Below are 20,500 nucleotides of genomic sequence, written 5' to 3' on the forward strand. Positions count from 1 at the left end.
GGCTTTTTTTTCTTTCCTTAATATGCCGCGTTAATGAAAATACGTGATCTGAACACCAGAGTCACGATGCCGGAGGAACTATTAAGAGAGTCTCAGTATCTCATATTTAAACAATCATCGGCCTCAAGACTGTTAAGCAATTCCTGCAGGCCTCCGTGTCAGACAGTAGATGGCGCTCTAGTCATAGTGTATAGACTTGTGACGGCAGTAAAAAAAACCTGGTTGTGGAGAGTGGAGCTCTTTTTAAGTGCATAAGCTGCTGTTAATGATACTTAAAGTGAAAGGGGGGGGGGAAACAAAACCACTGCCCTGGTACCGTGATCAGCAGAATAATGAGACGACAACATACAAAGGAATTGATGCACGTTTTATTTCAAGAGAATGAAATCACTCGTAGTGAGACTAGACCGAAGCATAAAGAGAAAGCACATGATTGGAGATGGGTTGCTGCTTCCATTGTTTTCCTCACTGGACTTTTGTTGCCATCCTGCGTATTTTCGGTGTATAACCTTATTTATATATATATATATATATACACTGTTACCAGTTTATTAGGTACATCTTGCTAAAACTACAACAGTCCAGCAGTAAATGCTAGTTCATGTTCAGTTCAACTTTTTGATCATTCTGGAGGATGTGGTTTGTGGTGCTGGTGAATTCTGTTGCATTAGACGTGTTTCTATTATTTTGTCCACCACATTTTGTTGTCATGTCACGTTAAGTCTATTAGCATTAGGTGTACCTAATGAGCCGGTTAACTAAGTGTACATCATAACAAAACTAAAGATTCTCCTGGGAGTATTTTTTTTAAAATAATAATGTAATGAAACATGGAGAAATATGAGGTTTTCCACTCTAGTATTTCTATTTCTGAAAATGAACCTCATGCTTAAACAAGGCAGAGAAACACTTGACAACTTAGGGAACAAAACAAAAAAGCTTTTCATTTGAGGGCCAAAGCATGTTGAGCATAAATATGAACTGTACGGGTTTTTTTTTTTTTTTTTTTTAAAGAAGCGGTTTGGGTCCAGTCACAACAGTGAATTACAGTTGGTACACAGTGGTTTTGATCAAAAATGGATGTGTGGCAGTGATCTGAGGAAAGCAGCAGGCTGATCATCAGAAAAGTCAAACATCCTCATGGAGCTTCAGGTGGAGTACAATACTGTCTGTAATGAAGGTCGCCGTTTTACAGGTCCCCAAAATAAAACGATTAAAATGGCGGGGAAAACTGTAATGGCACAATTTATAAAAAAATTACTTTAATATTACAAATTCATATCACGAGGGACGATGTGTTGCAGAAATGTCCACGACTGACCGGAAACCGTTGCGGGAGGACGGCGGTCAGCCCAGGTATCTGATCACCAGGAAGATGAAGACGCAGGTTAGCAACATGCCTCCGATCATGATGAACTTGTCTTGAGTGGCTCGCCTTTCTATGAGTCTCATCACCGTGTTGGACAGCCCCAACATGTTGGCCACGTCCAGCATCTTCTTGTGAGTCCCCTGAGCGGAGCCAAAACACGCAGATTAGACTATGACAGCCGTAAATACACAAAGAATCAACGTGACGTGACCCCACTGTAATTATCTACACTAATTCATCTGATTTTGCGAGAGTGCCGACGCCCTCCCAGACGCGCCACTCCGTCACAAGTCTCCCGTGGCGAGACAGCCCGGCTGTGAGCGCTGATGGACAGACACACCCTGATAAGAAGAGGCCTAAAGCAAAACCAGGAAGCCCATCTCCTCCCTGGAAACAAGGACTCACCCTCTAAGCAACAGTAACAATACGGCTATTGTGATCGACGTGGACGCCAGAAACTGGGCCAGGGAGGACAAGTTGGTTCGCCCTCATATTACCGCTCTCTTTCTTAAGAAAACAAGTGTGCTCGGTGACCGCGCTACTTTTGCCGAGATGTAACGTGAAGCTTGTCCGCACGCACCTTCAGCGTCGATCTCTGGTCTCTGAGGCCGTTGAGGATGCTGCTGCCGCTGCCCAGGAGGTCGTCCATGCCTCTGTGCGCGCCGTGCAGGTTGGAGTTCAACTGGAGGGTCTCGTCTATGGGGATGGAGGTATCTGCGTCCTGTTGAACAAGAGCAAACGTTTCACTTAATCCACCCGTGTTTCAATGCGTGCCAGTTCACCGGAAACACACTTTTTAGCCAATTAAATGCTGGATTTCACATCAATGCTGAGCGGCTGCCGACCCGACGAGACGCAACCCGAGTTTGGTCGGCACGACCCGTTTCAGTTCCCGGCTCTCCGTTTAAAATACGTTTGACTCACGTTGGTGGTGAAGGTGCGGCTCATGAGTTCCTCCCTCTCTCTGTCCTGGGCCTCTCGGTTGTAGCGCCGGTGCTGGAAATTTTGCAGGGCAGTACGGAGGTGCTGAACGTCATACTTAAGCTGGTCCACTCGTCTGAGGAAAAGCATCATTTTTTTTTTTCTTTCAGTTTTACAGTTAAACAAAACATTTTCAGGATATCTGCAGGTCTTACAAAGCACCGAGTTTGTTTACCTCCAAAAAAAAAAAACTCTCTTAAGAATATTATATAGGTCTTATTTAGTTATTAACAAAGGTATTCATGTTTTTTTTTGTTCTTGTCCACTGTGCGAGTAACAGCGGTTGTATCTTTATCGGATCTGATTGTGGGATGTCAGGAGATGTTACACAACTACAAATCTATTTTACGATCATTCTCTCATAATGTACACGCGTCAATCAAGCATCTGCGCTGTGGATCCGCATTTGCACAAACATCATTGCAGTCAAGCGTCACTGTGGTTGCTGTCTGTTTCTATTGTTACATATTTAATCTTTTCTTGTTTTTGGCTTTTTATTTTTGCACATCGTGGGACTGAAACTACATTTCAACCTCGCAGCATGTCTTGTACACATGGTGAATCGACAATAAAGTTGACTCGATTATAGCAAAAACGTAAATGAACTTCCATTTTTAATTGGTGACTCCACCCATCAAAAATGTATTGATCATTAAGAATGATAGATATCAGTAAATTCTTGTACTTAATAAATACATTTAAGCTTTATTGTTCTTACTAGTGGTACATCGTTCTTTGACAGTGGTACAACCATGGAAAGGACATTAAATATTTTTTTGTGTGGTATTAAAAAATTAGCCCCGCTGAGACTAACACTCGCCCACCTCCTTCAATTACTTTCTGACATTATTGCTTATTGCACCTCATCCGGAACATCATTTTAAGGACTCATTGCTGTCCTAGACGATGAGAACCATTTCTTTTGTCCTCAAGTCTCATGTGGTTGGAATGAAGATTCTCTCACCTCCACTTAACTCAGGCCCCGCTGGAGACCCACTGAGATCACAGGAGTGCTGTGGGGATGGGGATGGGGATGGGGCGCACCGTGTCCCCTGAGGCCTGTTTACCCAGCTCAGAAATGAATCTTTGCCCCATGCAACAGGAATGCTGGTGATCACGGGCCTTCGGAGGAAATGTTTTCATAGAGCCACGTCGCCACAGGGCAGGACGGGGCTGCCTGTCTCATCCTCCCTGTGCCTTTATGAGATATGATTCACCCTGCCAGTTCTCTGGCTTTATGGTCACCATCAATTCACTCGCTGCAAACTCACAATTTGGCGTTCTGCCGGCGGTTCGGCGGTTCCTTGCTGGCCAGGATCTCAAGGCGTTCTAAATGATTGAAGATCTGGTCGATTCTAGCCTGCAGTTCGTTCTCTAACACTTAAAAAGAAGAGGGGGGAAAAAAAAAAGGAAAAAGAATCAGATGAAAAGAAAATGACAGTATAATCAGCAGAAGCTTTTTTTTTTTTTTTTTTTTTGGTGGGTTGTTACCGACCTACTCTCATTAGTTAATTTATAGGCTCACATCCTCCCCTGGGTTTAGACAAGATGATGTCATAATTTGTGAAGGGTAGGGTTGCCTGGCTCCCACCATTATCAGCTTCTGTCACTGCACCCACCCCACTGCTTCCTGTCCCGGCACCAGCCTGACTCAGAGCTGATCGGCCAGGCACCATCCAACAGAAAACAAAATCAGCCTGGGAGACACTAGGCCTCCTCCACCCCCACCCCCACCACCCCCACCACCTCTGTATGTTATAGTTACACAAATAGCCAAAACAAGGAGATTGCACTTAAAACCAGTTCAATGGAAAACACACCAGCTGCGGAGCCACGAACACAAATCAGTGGAGGAGCTAAAAGCGAGCCTGACATGATGACAGCTCACTACTCACAGTGAACTGATTGACGGTCTGTCTTCTCCAGGTTTCCCATTAGAGACTGCACTTCCTGGATTTGCCTAATCCACAATAAACATAACGTTAGTGACGAAATACGTTACAACAACAACAACAACAACAACTTAACATGTTTTTTTTTTTTAATATTAAAAAAAACGACAGTGTCAAATATTTTCATAACTGATCATCACAACTTGGTTATAGAAGTTTACAACTGAAGTTAAAAGGCTTGTGATTATCTGGTTCGGTTAGTTACACTCGTCAGCTAACAGTCTGCACAGTTTCCACAGGAGAGCGGCGTACTCGCCTGTTTGTCTGGTGGTAAAGCGTGTCCATCTTTCGCGACCTAACGAGACGCTTCGCTTGACCTTCACTGTGTAACGTTGACCTTTTATTACAACACCTTTATTCCGACAAGTGGCTAAGTTAGCTGGATAAGCTAAGGGGTCAGAGGAGTGTACACGTCATCAGCAGAGCGTTTGTGTACGGAAGTAGGAAAGCGGAAGTTCCTCGAAAGAGAGAACAGAGCGAAGAGTGCTCACTCTGCCGGAATTTCTAGACACCGAAGATGTGATCCTAGATGGGTACTCTGGTTTTCTATCGGTAAAAGTGGTTTCTCTGCCTTTTTTTTTTTTTTTTTTGTAGATAAATAACATTGTAAGATTTTTTTATTTATTTTATTTGTCGTTGACAACATAGTCAGCGTCCTCATTTAATTACACGCGTGTGACGTGCGATTTGTTATATTGACGATCTTTGTCTTCAGACGAAACGTTTGAGGAACACCCGGGAACACCACCTAGTGTCGGTGTCGCCCAGTAGCACACAACTTCGCAAGAAACACCACACAAAATTTCCACTTTTTTTGTCTTTGTTTTTATGACTTATCCTTTGACGGTTTTCCCGTCCTGAATGCTGTGATGCATCACTGAGGTGAAACTGGACACCAAATGTTTGCAGTGAATGTCGTGCAAACACTTGAATCCTGGTTCGAAACACTCCACAATGGACAATTTCCTTCACTTAAAGCTAAACTTCCCAAATTTAAATCTCGGCTGGGGGCTATATTTTCAATTACATTTGATATTCTCTTAAACGTTAATAGCTGACAGAGACCCTTTGGCCTACTAAGACGAGCATAATCTATTGACATGTGACAGGAAAGAGTCTGAGAAACGTGTCCCGAGGCCAGCTTTTGTCAACTCTCCCTGACTGGGTCTAATTAAGCGATCCTCTTTTCTTTTCTTTTCTTTTTTTTTTCTCTCTCCACAGATAGGTGTCAGAATATTGCTGTGTCTCCAAACAGAGGCTTCCTTCTTTCCAGCAGTCAGAAACACCGATATCAAACTTTTGGGTGAGATTACGAAGCACAGATCACTGGAGAGAGGACATCAGAAAAGGAAGACGGGGTGTTTGTGAATTTGCCATCCGCAGACGGACTCCTTCGTCAATGAACTACCGTGTGAAAGTAGCGCAATTGGGTTTCCCCGAACAAGCTGTGAGAATTTCACAATCACTGCTTGGTGATTTAATGGGAGGAAAATCATCCCGAGGCGCTGCCTGGCACCTTAACAAAACCGCAACTCAATCATTTTTACCCAGCCCTCCATCGCTGTGGTGTTTACTGATTAGGGAGCGAGAGAATCAATGAGCGGAACTAATTCAAGCATCCTTTAACATGATTAGTGGCGTGATTGAGGTTACAAGCTCCCGTTTCCCAGTAATAGCTGGATTTGTTTTAGCAGCTCATCCTGCACGGCAATCAGAAGTCGGCCCAGACAGTTTCCTGTGGCTGCCTGATGCTACACGAGTTGATGGTTGTATCTTCGGGCTAGACACTTCTCAACAGAGGTCCTTTTCAGCCACCCCCACATGTCAGCAACCTTGAGATCTGTTCATGCCACTTCTTGCTCTGGCTGTTCACCGTTTTTCGGTTGTCATAACATACCCCGAGGGCAGCGGTTGGAGGTGCACAGCTTTTAACCTGTTACTCAGAATAGAGAAGAAGTAGAGCTGGAGAGGAATACCCTCCGCTCCCCTCCCTCAAAACATTTCTGAGCAGTGCATGAGGCACACACTCTCTCTCTCTCTCTGTCTGTCTCTCTCTGAAGGTCGTAGGGTTCTCTCTGTCTGTCCTTTATGCTTCAGCCCTGAGGAAAGGATGAGATGAGCTTACTGGTTTTCCTCCACACCTGAGCACCACGGGCGCAAACTGGAATCCAGACTCCAGGTGTGGAGCTCGATCACGCCACTCTGACTGACCGAGATGTCACACGTGGTTACACCTCGCTTGATCTACAAACGTCCCTCTCATATCTCAACATTTCTCGAGCAGAGTTAGGCCTCTGTCCATTTATTACCTCCACTTTTAACAAATTCAAAGGATATATGTTGGAAAGTTAGATGTAGGCCTACAAATCCAGGAATATTGTACTGAGATTATGATTTGAACTCTTATAAAGACTATTATTTTAATGTTGACAAGGGTCAGATAGCATTAACAACTTCTTATACTGTAACAATAACAACATGTGTTTTATAAACAGATCACATTTTTACCTATAAAAGCTGAAAAGTGACTAATAACTAGCTGTCAAGATAAATGTAGTGGAGTAAAAGCTACAATATTTCTCTACAATATGTTTTGGAGTTGAAGTATTAAGTATACTAAAATAGGAATACTTAAGTAAAGTACTGGTACTTAAGCACTTTACATGAGAATGTACTTAGTTCCACCACTGGAGGCCTGGAGGTCAATGAAAAAAGGTACTTATTATGGCAGATGTGGATCCTAAGATAGACCTGGATCCCGATGCAAAAACATCTAAGTATGCTGCAATGAAATCGATTTTAAACGCAGATTTTAAGTGAAGTGTATGTATACACTGTGTGTGTGCGGGCGTGCGTGTGTGTGTGTGTGTGTTGTCACTGGTGTGTACAGGAATGCTATTTTACGGCGCCAGACTTTGCTCTCCTTTGGGGGTCTTTCTGGAACCAAACTAAATTTAGTGCTGGATCAGTCCTGGTTCGACAGCATGGCAGCACAGTTGTTGTTCGGTAAGAAAGCACTCTGTGTACTCGCAGACGACCTCACCCCCTCCTCTTCCTCCTCCTCCCTCCCCCCTCCCTCCACTCCCTGCAAAATAATACAGTTTTGTTCATCAAGCGAAAATGATATGTTCTTGAATCACTTCCACACAACGTGCTAAATGATGTTTTCCAGGCAGTACAATAGATCATAGCTCCATAGTGATTGCCCAAGACAGACAGAGTGAAGAAGCCAATTATGAGGAGCAAAATTGCCTTGGGTCAACAATTTTTGGATGCTAGTCATTTTCACACAGATCTTCTCGCTCCCCCCCTGAGGGAGATGAGCCACTCGTCTTTGAAGCCGTGATGAGACGCTGACTGAAAGCAAATGAGGGCCTGTCAGAGATGACAGGAGAAACTCAGAAGCTCCCGATGGCTCAGTGGGTTTTGGTGGGAAAGGGGTCCTGGCGCGGGTCCAGAGGGGTGGCTAAAGGTGGCACAGCACCCCCAACCCCCACTCCCCACCCCAGAATCTGATAGCTCACCCCTGTTGTCACCCCGGAGAGTGTCTGAAGGTGACAGGTAGTTGGTTTGTTATTGTCAGCGATTAAATGACTGTGAATAGCTTCAAAGAGATGCAAAACGGCCACAAAATGATGCAAAACAGCCACTAAATGATGCAAAATGACCATTAAGAGACCCAAAAACCATTGTCTCATAATCTGGCCACACCTGCAGGCTATGTGAAGTTATAACTAGCTGCTATTTATTTCTATTATTTCTTTTTATTATATTTAGATCTGTTTATTTGACATTCCTTTATCACACAATTTACAATGTATTATTGTCCAGGGGTCATTTTTTACTCATCTTCAAAGTGGGCCCCACCTCTTTAAACCAGTGTCTCAGTCTGCCCCCCCCCACCCCCCACCACCACCATCCAAAACTGTTTCAACCTGCTCCTGAAGGGGTCCTTCAACCTCACTTGCTTCTCTCTGGAGTTGTATTTCCCCAGTGAGCGAAGCTGACCAACCTTATTCTTTCCCTGTCTTGTTTGCTGCCCTGCTTTATTCCCTCTGACCTCAAAGAGTATGGAGTCATCATACAGCTGTCAGACACACACACACACACACACACACACACACACACACACACACACACACACACACACACACACACACACACACACACACACACACACACACACACACACACACACACACACACGCACACACGCACGCACGCAGCCCTGTGGCCATAGCACCTGTGACACCCAAACCTCTGGGGAGGAGAGACGCTGTCCACCCTTGTGGTTGGATGACGGCTTAGTGAAGAACATAAACAGCGATGGCACGGAGCGCCGCGCCGGTCTTCCCCTGCCTGACAGCTTCCTCCCCACAGTCATGCCTGCAAACTAAACCGCACTCTCAAATAACAATAGATTTTGATGACACATGATTGTGTTTCTGCGTCTTTTCGTGGCACTTGTGATTTAATTGTGAACACTCATGGAAAATGAAGCCAACAGACGGCATAATTGTGTCGCCATAGAAATTACAAACAATCACGGACGACATACCAGACTTATTTCTGAGGGTTGTTGCTGGTTGAGAGAACACACAGCTCTGGACTTTATCTGTGTTTTTCAGTCTTGGACATTGTTGTTGTGGGAAAGTTTTGTTTGGATTGTGATGGAGGTCACAAGTGTGTGATTGTGTGTCTGTGTGTTTGTGAGAGAGAAGCCAGAGGAGTAGCATACATTGAGCAGGGGGAGTCAGCTGTGAAGGTGCACGAGGTCTTATCATGTCTTATCACAGCGGCTGCCATGTAAAGCCTACTGTTAGTGCTGCAGGTGTTTCAGCATGGGAACAGCCTCCCCCAGGAGCTTCCCAATGGTGGGGTTAGTGGAGAGAGGGGAGGGGGAAGGGGGAGGGGGGCATTGCTGGACTGTTCAACAGGCATTTTTGCTGGGTGAAACCAGTTCACAAACACCACTGCTGCAGTAATAATAATAATAATAATAATAATTCGTATAACACGGTGGTGCAGTGGTTAGCATGGTCACCTCACAGCAAAAAGGTCCTGGGCCTTTCTGTGCGGACTTTGCGTGTTCTCCCTGTGCCTGCGTGGGTTCTCTCCGGGTACTCCGGCTCCCTCCCACCATCCAGAAACATGCGTCTCAGGTTAATTGGTGGTCCTACAAATGTCCCTTAGGCGTGAATGAGAGCGTGAATGGTCTTTGTTTCCGTCTGTCTGTGTGTTGGCCCTGTGATGGACTGGCGACCTGTCCAGGTGAACCCTGCCTTCGCCCTAAGTGAGCTGGGATAGGCTCCAACCGTCCTCCATCAATTCTTTGTTTTGTTTTTGCTTCCCTCGGGAACTTTGTTGAATACCAAATATGTTGATTTCAGAAACAGTCGTTTAACAAAGTAACCTAGGAAGGGTTGTCAATGTGGTTACTAAAGTAATAACAAGGTACGGCACCAGTTGTGTGTCTTTGTGAGCAAAGTGGGACTGCAGCTAAAGTCTGGATTAATCACTTGATCCATAAAATTTAAGAAGGAATTAAAACCGAGTCGAGAACGATGCTACCCGCTCTGTTACGCTGCACCTCCACACGGTGGGGCTTTGAACCAAATGCTAACACGCGTGTAAACCATGTTAACATGTTGATGTTAAGCAGGATTTATGTCTTCAATGTTCCTCATTTCAGTTCACACGTCAGCATGCAAACACTCAGCCTAATAATTAGCACTAATTACGGCCGAGGTTGCAGTTGTTTTTTTGAATGCAGTTAGCTTGAGATCACGAGTTAACTGTTTTGTTATTTCGAGAAAACAAAGCTCGCTTTTTCGTGTTAAAAGGTTCATTTATCTCGTTATCACTAGAAAATTATATATTTCTAGAAATGACTCGATAATTTGTCTTTGCATTTCTATAATTTACATTGTGACCTTCTGATCTTGATGCCAAAAGGTCGACAAGGTCATTAAGATTCATCTTTGAAACAATAATATATAAACCAAATTTAATAGCAACAGTTGATCAACAACTTTTGGCATTTTTGCTAAAAAAAAAAAAAAGGTTAAAAGGTTATTAAATGTTTAATTGATTATCAAAACAGATCTTGACTAATTTCCCATCAATCAAAGTCTGTTAATGGAATAATCACTTCAGGTTTGGAACACAACTTGTCTTCCATTCTTGCTTTAAGTTTGTGCATTTTATTTTGCTTTCTGATGCGTTTCACGCTCCAACAACATTCTACTCTGTTCTTTTTTTTTTTTCTTTCTCTCTCCGTCTGCGGGTGAAAATCCATCATTTCAACCCTGCTGCCTGCTCAATTGACCGTCACACATGTAAACACCGTCTCTACACGCATGCGTCTCATCACCCACTGCGAAGATCTCATCCGCCATCCCGGTCCACCCCGCCCTCCTGAGTTTGCCCCCCCTCTCCCCTCTCCCCATAGAGGTATGCACTCAGCCTTGTCGTAGCTCTAGGCAGTGCATGTTCTTGTTGTGGGTTGAGCAATTGCGTTAGTCATTTCGCATTCCAAATTCCTACCCCATGCCGTATTCACAACTCTCTGTCTCTCCCCCCCCCCCCACCTAAATCCATTTCCCTCCTTTGTCCTCGTCTTCATCGTCATTTAATTTTCTCTGTGCGGCGTCGGGGTGTGGGGATTCGACCCAGCGCTGATGCTATCTTCTCTTCAGAGGCGGAAGTGTTGTCGGGGTTAGATGTTTGACCTGGGGCTCACAGGTTCCGATTACAGGACCGGCCTGCGCTTTGTGTCCTTGAGCAAAGTGTATACCGAGCCTTCCCCACGCTTCAGTTAACATCTACTGTTCTTACACAAATGGGTGATGTATAAACTCGAAAGCTATGTAAGTTGTTATGGATAATATATTTTTGCTAAGCAACGCAAATATAATACATATTGCAAAGAAATGCCCGAGCCCTGCTTTGCCAATTCGTCTTCATCTATCAGAGTGTGGAGCAGTGCTGCGGCCCGACCCGGCATAGTAACCTTCACCTGAACCAAGCCAGCGCAGACAAAAGAGATAGTGTTACCACCAGCGTCACCCCACATTATCTGTGTTATTCAGTGTCTCCGGGTGACGGGGAGAAGCTCCAGCGTGCAGCAGGCCGACTGTAGCCCACACCCGCACAGGAAAACCTCACTACAAACACACACTCGCATATCACTCTCGCTGAAGTGACCACAGGTGTGCGCACGGCAGGGAACGCTGACACGCATATGCAAAAACAAAAAACAAAAACTTTGTGCCCTCACCTGTCTCCTGCCAGGACTGTTTCGAACACATCCACAACACAGGAGCTTGGGTATTGCGCCCTTTCTCAGTCCAACCCCCCACCCTGCTCAAAGCAGCCACCCTCGGGGCTTGTGCGTGCGAATCCGGCTGTGGACTCAGCAGCCCCCATCGCTGTGCCCCCTCCACTCAGGGTAGTGAGGGAAATGAAGGCTTTAGGAGTTCATTATAAAACAACAACAGCAGCAGCAGGGGATAGGCCTCCTGGGGCCACAAACTATCCCCTCTCATCCCTCCATCCTCGTCTTCCTCCTTTATGTCCCTCAATATCTGAAGCCCGGTCCGCCCTGCTGTCCGCGACACACTCCTCTGTCTCGTTCTTTATCCTGCAGCCCTGCTCTGAAGAATGCAGCTTTTTTAATACGAAGCATTCATGTTGAATACAGTTAAATATTAATCTACAATATCAAATTTTTGATGAGTTGATATGGTGAGTCAGGAGTTTGACCTCATCCAAAACACACTGACGTCTTTTATGTGCTGCTGAACAGAAGTTTCTAACTTTATTGTCTGAGAGGGGAAATTAGTTTTCTAGCAGAGGATACATGCGAAGGTTTATACAGGTAATATTATGCTGGTATCAGAGAGACCAAAACATATTGTTGCTGTGTTGTAAAAGTCATGAATCTCCACATCTACTTTTCAGTTTAAAGAACTACCTTGTTTTTTTGTTTTAAATTATGAATTTGACCTCAGAAGTAGGAGGATTTTCTCTATTCGTGAAGGAGCGTTTAAAGCGACACTACTGTATGTAAGTTTTGTTGAACAGTATCTGCTCAAGCAAAAAAGGGGTTGAGGAATCATAGAGTCAGCAGATTGACTTTAATCTAGCTGGAGTCGCTGTCATATCAAAGTGAGACTGTAGGAGAAAAACCTCTGAATGTTTTAAGCAGTGATGCATTTTTATTGCTGATGAATTAAAGCATCTTTTTTAAAAAAAAGTTATTGTTAATTGGTTTTAACAAAGTATCAAAATTCTAATTGGCCAATATTTCATTCTGGAAAGAAATTTTGTAAAAAAAATATTACTTTGTTTCAGCTCTGTTTTAGCTGAAAAAAGTAAAAACTTATTTATATGTATAAATAAGTTTTTACTTTTTTAATAAATGACTTTTTAAATTATATTTAATTTTATTTAATTTAATACATTTTTAATTAGACTGACTATGTTTAGATTTTTATGAGAGATCTAGAAGGAGAGGATAAACTTTCAAGAAGCATTTGTTTTCTGCTGTTGTCATGTGGCTGAATTTAGTGACATTTAACTCGTCTTATAGTTTTGTCATTAAAGCAAACAACTTTTTTTTCTTTGCAAAATATTCCTTAACGTTTCATTAAAAAAACATGTCTGCTTCTTGTTCCCAAAACAAGACAATTATAGTCATCAGTTTTCTCCAACAATACCTTACTGTACATCCATAATATGAGATTTCTTTCAAAGGTAATTAAACCTGTGAGGAAAAAGTCATTCTGAAATTGTCTTGTAATTCACTGCAATATTTGGGGTCTAATAATGTGTAATCATGGTAATTAGAGAGCAACATCAAAAGCAAGCACAGCACGCGCTATAACTGCCTCACACAATAGCCCTCTATACGCTGGAGGTTTCACCGATGCCTCGCAAATGAGCGCAAAGTTATGATTCACGGATAATAGCGCATGAAGTGCTCTCATCATCGTCGTGGGGGCGACCCGTTGTAACTTTCTATTGGTGAATTGGGGGTCAAACGCTCTGCAACACGTCGCTCCTCGTGAGTCATCACCTTTGTCATCATCGTCATTATGATTGTCAACATGGTTAGTGCGCCGGCCAGAGGCACAACACCTGTGAAGCGTGTCCCCCGCCCACCCACCCCCTTCGCCTTTTACTGGGCGGTTGAGGGCGATGCAGCGAGACCGCAGTATTTTCAGATGAAAAGGAGGGCAGGGCGATATCAGCAGGAAGTGGTTTGGCTCGATAGATGCAGGGCGCAGAGTTTCAGGCAGGTGCGTTGCACTGATTGTGTGTGGAGTGTGTGTATATGTGTGTGTGTGGGTGCAGAGTTGAGTGTGGTCGCCTGCAGGCATCTGAACAACACACACAACAACAAACATGTAGGTCTTACAAATGTACGTCCATTTATTAATCTTATTCGTTTTAAATAAGAATGAAAAGCAACAAGATAAAAAAAACAAACATTTTCTTTTGAAATATGGGGTTATATATTACCAAATTCAAAAGAACTGTACAAGCGTCTGAAATATGATATTTAAAACAAATGCAGAGGGGAAGACATGTATCTACAGAGAGGACAACGCCGCACAGCTCATAAATCTTACTGATATTTGCCAAAAGATGAAGTGAGGTAGAAAAATTATGATTCCACTTTGTCTGGAGCCCTGACATGACTTATATTCATATCATATATATATACACAGCTCAGAATCACTCAGACAAAATGTAAACTGGCCAATGAAAATAAACTATATGGGTCCAACTTGCACTTTTGACCTGCACACATGGACACATAGAGTATAAAGGGGCAGTAAACATGGCGATTTTCTTTGATGAGCAATTTGGGAAAATAAGGAGCGTGATTGGCCCACTTCAAAGACATTTAGAACAAAGATGTGGCTAAATTAGACTTTGAAGACCAAATGGTTCAGCTAAGCAATTTGAAACTTGAAAGTATAGCAAATATCTGCTTCTATAAATAGTAAAAAATAAAGGAGCATGGCTGGTATGTTCACAAATTGAGCTTTTTTTTTTTTTTTTTTTTTGAGGGATTTTCAAAGACAGTGTTTGGTGTTTCCCTCTTTATTACCTCGGGTTGTTTCCCTTTGTTCTATTGAGAACACTTTAGTCCACATGTGGAGATTTCCATAGACATTTCCATAAGAGCAACTGAAACCCAGCTTCTTCCTTTACACAATAACCCTGTTAATGCTTGTAGTTCCACTGTACATCAGTGGTTTTAATCAGCCCTTTAAATCTTCCAGTGATTCTAGCTAAATATATATTTAGACCCTAAACATGAATTATACATTTTGTATCATATGTAGCAAGAGCAACTCAAGTGCTTTTTACTCAGAAGAAGAACTCAAAGTTCTCCACAGCAGAAAGTCCAACACAGCAGACAGAGAGACAGACAGGTAGATTCCTTTTAAGGCCGTTTTAGCCTCATTGGCAACATTGATTACAAGAGTTAAAGTTATAAAGCAGCAGTACGTCAGACACAAAGACCGGTGCAATAAATAGTCAAATGAAAAGAGGACAATAACAATACAACAAAGTCACTGTCAGAGCTCCCCGGCAGCCGGGGTTCGGCATCCGGTCCAGTCCAGTACCTGTTTTAAGAGCTTGTTTCCCTCCTTGTGGGGGATTTCAGTGCATCCAGCGAGAGGAAAGCAGGGTAGTTTGAAAGCATCCTCACCTACAGCGAGCTGCTGCATATCAAATCAGTGATGATTAGCAAAAGAACCAGCGATATTATAATGTTAAATTTGTATAATCCTCCCAAAATAGCATGCAGTTCAGACTGGAGATCTGCAAGGACACGCTCTGATGTGAGAGATCTCTCAGTGTGTTGTCTATCGAGTTTATAGTTCAGTCTTTATCACATTTGACTCAACGGTTCATTCTTTTCTTCTCTCAAGTCTTTGCAGACTGTCTTTATTTTTTTTCTGTCCCATCATCCATTTTTGCAGGTGTACACCTCCTCTTCCCTCACACACGTCTGACACTCCACGTGGCAGCACCAGCGCACCTGGCAGTGGCAGGACAGGCTGGTGAGACGCATGGCCGTGTTGTAACCACGTCCGCAGCACAGACTCTGACAGCTCGTGTCTTTGGCACACGACCGGCCTCCCGTACCCGGGGAGTAGCGGGAGGGCCTGCAGAAGCTGGGGGAGTCCTCCAGGTAGACCAGGTCGGTCGTGCGGAGGCTCTGGCCGTGGCGGCGGGGGCTGGCGAGCTCCGTCTCCCCGGTGGCCGCGTTGGTGACGCTCAGCACTCGCACCGCGGTGTCGTATCGGTACTTCAGCAGCCGCCCGGTGTCGTGGAAAGGAGACAGCTGCTTCCAGCAGGTCCGTACGGCGCAAGAGCCGGAGACGCCGTGACACTTGCACGTTGTTTTCAGTCCGCTCTTCACCGCCTGAGATGGGAGGGGAAAGAGGAGAGAAAAAAAAAAGGGAGAAATGTCAGCTCCTTCAGTTTGATTCATTACCTGGGCTCTTATCTGGGAGGTCTATCTGGACGGAGTGAGACAGTTTCCTGCGGGGTGGGGAGTTGGGGTGTGTGTGTGTGTGTGTGGGGGGGTGGTGGTCTGTGGATATGTGCCTTTAGCTCACCTCAGTCAAAAATTTTGACATAATGGATTGAGTGGGACTGTTCAGAACGTCGTATTTCATTCACCTTGCATTTCTCACTTGGACAGCTCGTGCTATTATTTTTTTTTTTTTTTCCTAAATGTGTTGAAACTAGCTCCATCTGCCTCTCTCTCCTGTCTCCCCTTCCCAAGGCCCGAGGCAGAGGTGACAAACAGCGCAGACGGTGGAATCTTCCCTCCGCCCTGTTTTGAGTACATGCCTGCTCATGGAAAACATCGATAAGAATTTGTGCTGAGGAGAACTGCCAGAAAATATGAGCAGCGGTTTTGTGATGAAACCCCCTTTAATTTAGGTTAAAAGTTCAGTGAGCTTGATGGTCAGTGATGAGGAGTGCAATCAGTCAGCTGCTGTCTTCGGCGGGGGGCCAGAGACAGGTCACACAGAGAGAGAGCCAGAGGGGACTTCTGGGTTGAAGAGTTCTGCTCAGTTCCTCCCACTGCAGGTATGAACCCCTCGGGCGCTTCAGAGCACCATTACTGTGAGGTGAGAGGGATGCCGGCCACTTCATGTTTTTGTTAACACGGCTCCTGGTCTGTCTTTTCGACCACATGGCGTAAACTGGGGAAAACATTTAACTCAGTGAAGATGAGATAAGATCGTCTCCTTCCTGTTGTGTTTTTTTTTCCCTTGTTTTTTGGTCTCCAGCAGGTCTGTGTAGGTGTGAGCTGCAGGAGTAGGACCCCGGGGGCGCTGCTGTTTGAGAGCTGCACACTGGTGGTTATGAACATTAGGTGGATTTATGAAGAGCACAGTGATCCAGTAAGTGGAAAAAAATGCTTGCTCGTATATTAAAAAGAGGCCACGGTTATAATCGTTCTCTCCGACATGAGACCTTTAATTTTACGTTGGCCCGCACAGCAAGCTTTATCATGCCTGAGAACACCTGGCTCCAGCCATCTTGTCTCCTTGCTGCACTGCCTCACCCAATATGTTCTCCACCCGAGCCGATGGTGGCAGCAAATAAGGAGGGCGTTTGTCGGGCGGGCACCTTGAAAAATGTACAAGTGAGGATTACAGTTCTGTAACCTCTGATGCACGGGAGCGTGTCAGAGCTGTAATTGTCATGTAAAATTGCAGCCCAGCTAATTGAGCTAAGTGTGGCTTAGGTAACAGTGTTTTTGTTGCCCTGGGCTCTGGAAGCATCAGAGACGCACTCTCGTCGAGGAACATTTGATGTAGTATTTTTTGCACTCACCCGAATTCCAACGTTGATGTTGTGGGCATCCACCTGGGCCCTCAGGTCCTTGCTGACCCTCTTCTGGCCGAGGAACTTCTTGAGAAACTTGGTGCTGTATTTCAGGTTGTCACCGCAGACCCCCCACTGCCACGCCTCTCGATGCTGGATGCCGGGGGAATCGTCGCACGTGCACCTCTCCATTCGGCCTGAGCTGCATGCTTTGGCGAGTGCATGGGTCAGTGCTGCAGAGGACACCGCCAGCAGCAAGGCAGTCTCCTTGAATGCTGGGATAAAAAGCATCAGAAAAAAAAAAAAAAAAAATCTAAATTTACATCTACAGCAGTTCATTTGTTAATCTGAGACAGATCTTTGAATACGAGAGCAGCTTGTGGTATGTGTTCTCAGTGTAAACTGTGTGTAGCTTCAGGGTTTAATTCATCATTTACAATCATCAAAATCACTTTTGTGCCAGCGATTAAGCTTTTAAGCCAAAATGTTTACAAAGGGCTCACTACGTTGTCATGGCTTACAACAACCTCAGCAATTCTGCAAGTTTTCCTGTGTCATAATTCCTCTCCTGACCTTTCCTTCTGGTCGTGCACTGTTATTTGCCTCACCCAGAGCCATCACCAGGGTATATTTTGATCCAATTAATTATTATTTTGACTGGGAAGGATTTTCCCAGATGAAAGTAATCGCGCCACCCTTTTCCTCTGGGAATGGGCACTTTCCTAGAGATAAAAATAACCACAGGGCTTGAGCGCTCTCCACCGCACCGCATTTCTTGGCTTCCTACTCCCTCATTACCTCTGTGCTGACCTGTTCATGTTCTCCCACACACTGATATCCATATGCATCAAGCCTGGAGAATCCTGAAGCGTTTTACGTGCACAAGGGGGGTTTTGGGCTATTGGCAATATGGTGATCCAGGAGTAGCGAATTGATTGTGTCAAGGTATGCGAACAAATTCAAGTACAGGCAACCTCAGGGAAGGGTTGTGTTAAGTGAAGTGATTCAGAGGAGTCGCCGGGTATTATCTGCACAAATTCTTTGGTTCTACCGAATGACGGCAACTTTAAATACAATACACCACAGTCACTTTTTCTCTCGTCTTCTCTCGACTCTCTAAACGCAAACGAGCTCACAATGGCAAAGTTAAATAAAGTAGCATTCACTCCAAGTGAAGTAGTGCTAAATACTGAGAACAGTTTTATGAAAGAGTTGAAGCTTGTTTCTGTGTTGTAAAGAAGTTGTGAGTCCTACTTTCCAAAAACTCAAAACACTTCAAAAAATATTTACAAATCCATTGTATATTGTTTGGTAACTATTTGATACTTTTTGTACATGACACTTTATATTTCAAAGTGGGTAAGATAGCCTTTCCTGTGTGAGACTTGTAAGTTGAAATCATTACTAAAAATGATCCGTGTAACTTTTATTATTTTCGTTGGATAACAAACATGTTTGATTACACTTTTGAAACTTTTTAGCTGATTGTCTTAGTTTTCTCATTTTTTTTCCAGATGACCTGGTGTTTACATAGATGAATGTAATGTTGCTGCAAACATCCACAGCCCTGCAGGAAAATGTGGTTCTGCAACCCAGTGCGTCTTGCTTACATACACTTTGGCAGTACAGATGCTTTTATATAAAACATGCTGTGCATCTGAGTGAGTGATAAAAAAAAAAAAAAAAAAAAAAAAAATCGGCTAAGCACCTGTCTCACCCAAGATAAACAAAGATCAAGACATAGGAAGATTAAAGATAACAGTTAAGTGGCCTTGAGAAAGAAACTTTCTCACCAATATCACTTCAGTCAAATTAATGTGTGTTGAAATTGAAGGCTGACTGAATGTCTTACCTCTTTTCAGAAGACTGCCCCGGCCATCCAGACTGCAGTTCCAGCGCTCGTTCCTGAACTGATACCGACACTCCAGCAGGCTGAGGCGCACCGACTCCCGGAGCGTCTCGGCCAAACCGGGCTCCCTGCGACACAGTCTCTTCTGCCGCCTGGTCAGAGTCATCTGCTCGCACTGCTTCAGGTGGGCTTTTCCTGTTGGGGCTTCATTGGAAAACGGACCTGGTAAAAACACCAAGGGTTCCCGACCTGTCAGCCTTGAAGTGGAAGGAAAAAGAAACACACATTAGAAACTTTAATAAAAAAAACAACCTGGGACAAAATAAATATAAAACAAATAATCTGTAGTGAAACATTTCCCAGTAATTATTCTCTCTATCGCTGCCATTATTATTAGGACAAATTTGTGTGCTGTAATTCCTTGGTACTTTATCTGTTTGCAAATGTAAACTATAAAACCAATTTTTTTGTTTTAGTTTTCCTGACTGATGTCCATGAGTTTCAAGTTTCGGTATTTAGGAAAAAAAAAAGAGTAAATCCTCAAATCCTGGCACAACGCATAAAAATAGCCTGATAATTAAAGTCAATTTGGTTGAGATACATTTTAAATTACAAATGCTGATATAGCCTACGTTTTTTGCAACAAATTAACATGCCTATTTGCGACATTGCAGAGGTTTACAACAGGACAAACAGTTAAGTTTAATAGTTTCTGCACAATTACGCCTGCGTAATTTGGCTAAAGCTCATAAAAGTTGTGGTTCTGATCTCTTCCGCGAATTAAAACAACAAAGGCAATAAACTAATAATGGTCAGTAGTAAAAAGTTAATCGTCTGACCCAAAATAAGCTGCAGTGTGCGAGAGAAGGATGCAGAGTGCAATGATTCGCAATAGGCAGGCGGTCCTTGGGAGCCTTGAGCGCATGGTGCCGGGTTGGCGCTGTTCTTCATCTCGCTGATTCTTCAATGGAGAAAGTCTGAGCCATCTGGTCGGCGCTTCTCTTTATGGGGCCCCACATGCACACCGACTTTCATTGCAGAGCGCCAGGCCCAGTGCACCGCTGGGAGGCAGGGCTCTTTGGAGGAGGAAGCATCATCTTGCCGCACCCTCATTGGATTCTGTCAGTACTGTTACTGTATGTTCCCTCCCATTGTTACGCCACCCAGGTGGACCGGGCTGCAAAGCCACCGGTCTTATCTGCTGTGTGCACCCGAGTACCACAAACACATTCACGTCTGCGTTTATTGTTACGCACTCTCATTTTAAAGGCCAGAGACACTTGGCATTAAAAAAAAAAAAAAAAAACGTTTCTTGGATGTCAAAGGTTTATTAAGGTCTCAAACACTTTTAATTATCAAGTTATTGTTGTTGTTGTTGTTGTTTTTAACATACATTTTTATTCCAAAAAACAGCAAGGTGTTTCTTATACAATCAATGTCTAAAGCTCCACCAGGTTTGAGCCCTAATGTCAGCAAACA

At 44.0% G+C, this 20,500-nt stretch overlaps 2 protein-coding genes across 2 annotated transcripts; both read right to left on the reverse strand.

Annotated features, from left to right (window-relative positions):
• Nucleotides 1-346: 346 nt before the first annotated feature.
• On the reverse strand, nt 347-4,723 carry gosr2 (golgi SNAP receptor complex member 2). The gene is made up of 6 exons (XM_069714734.1): nt 4,559-4,723; nt 4,246-4,310; nt 3,622-3,730; nt 2,294-2,426; nt 1,950-2,090; nt 347-1,509 (listed from the first exon to the last, which is right to left on the reverse strand). Exons 1-6 carry the CDS (start codon nt 4,585-4,587, stop codon nt 1,348-1,350), a joined length of 639 nt encoding a protein of 212 aa, XP_069570835.1. The 5' UTR covers nt 4,588-4,723; the 3' UTR covers nt 347-1,347.
• Nucleotides 4,724-13,726: 9,003 nt separating this feature from the next.
• On the reverse strand, nt 13,727-19,946 carry wnt9b (wingless-type MMTV integration site family, member 9B). The gene is made up of 4 exons (XM_069714722.1): nt 19,861-19,946; nt 19,025-19,278; nt 17,182-17,447; nt 13,727-15,751 (listed from the first exon to the last, which is right to left on the reverse strand). The coding sequence occupies exons 1-4, from the start codon at nt 19,944-19,946 to the stop codon at nt 15,290-15,292; spliced, it is 1,068 nt and encodes a 355-aa protein (XP_069570823.1). The 3' UTR covers nt 13,727-15,289.
• Between the last annotated feature and the right edge of the window lie 554 nt (nt 19,947-20,500).

Source organism: Brachyistius frenatus, unplaced genomic scaffold (genome assembly GCF_029030835.1).
Source record: "Brachyistius frenatus isolate BFR_SWC_R1_liver_20210118 unplaced genomic scaffold, ASM2903083v1 Contig_134, whole genome shotgun sequence".
In the NCBI taxonomy this organism is placed as follows: Eukaryota; Metazoa; Chordata; class Actinopteri; family Embiotocidae; genus Brachyistius; species Brachyistius frenatus.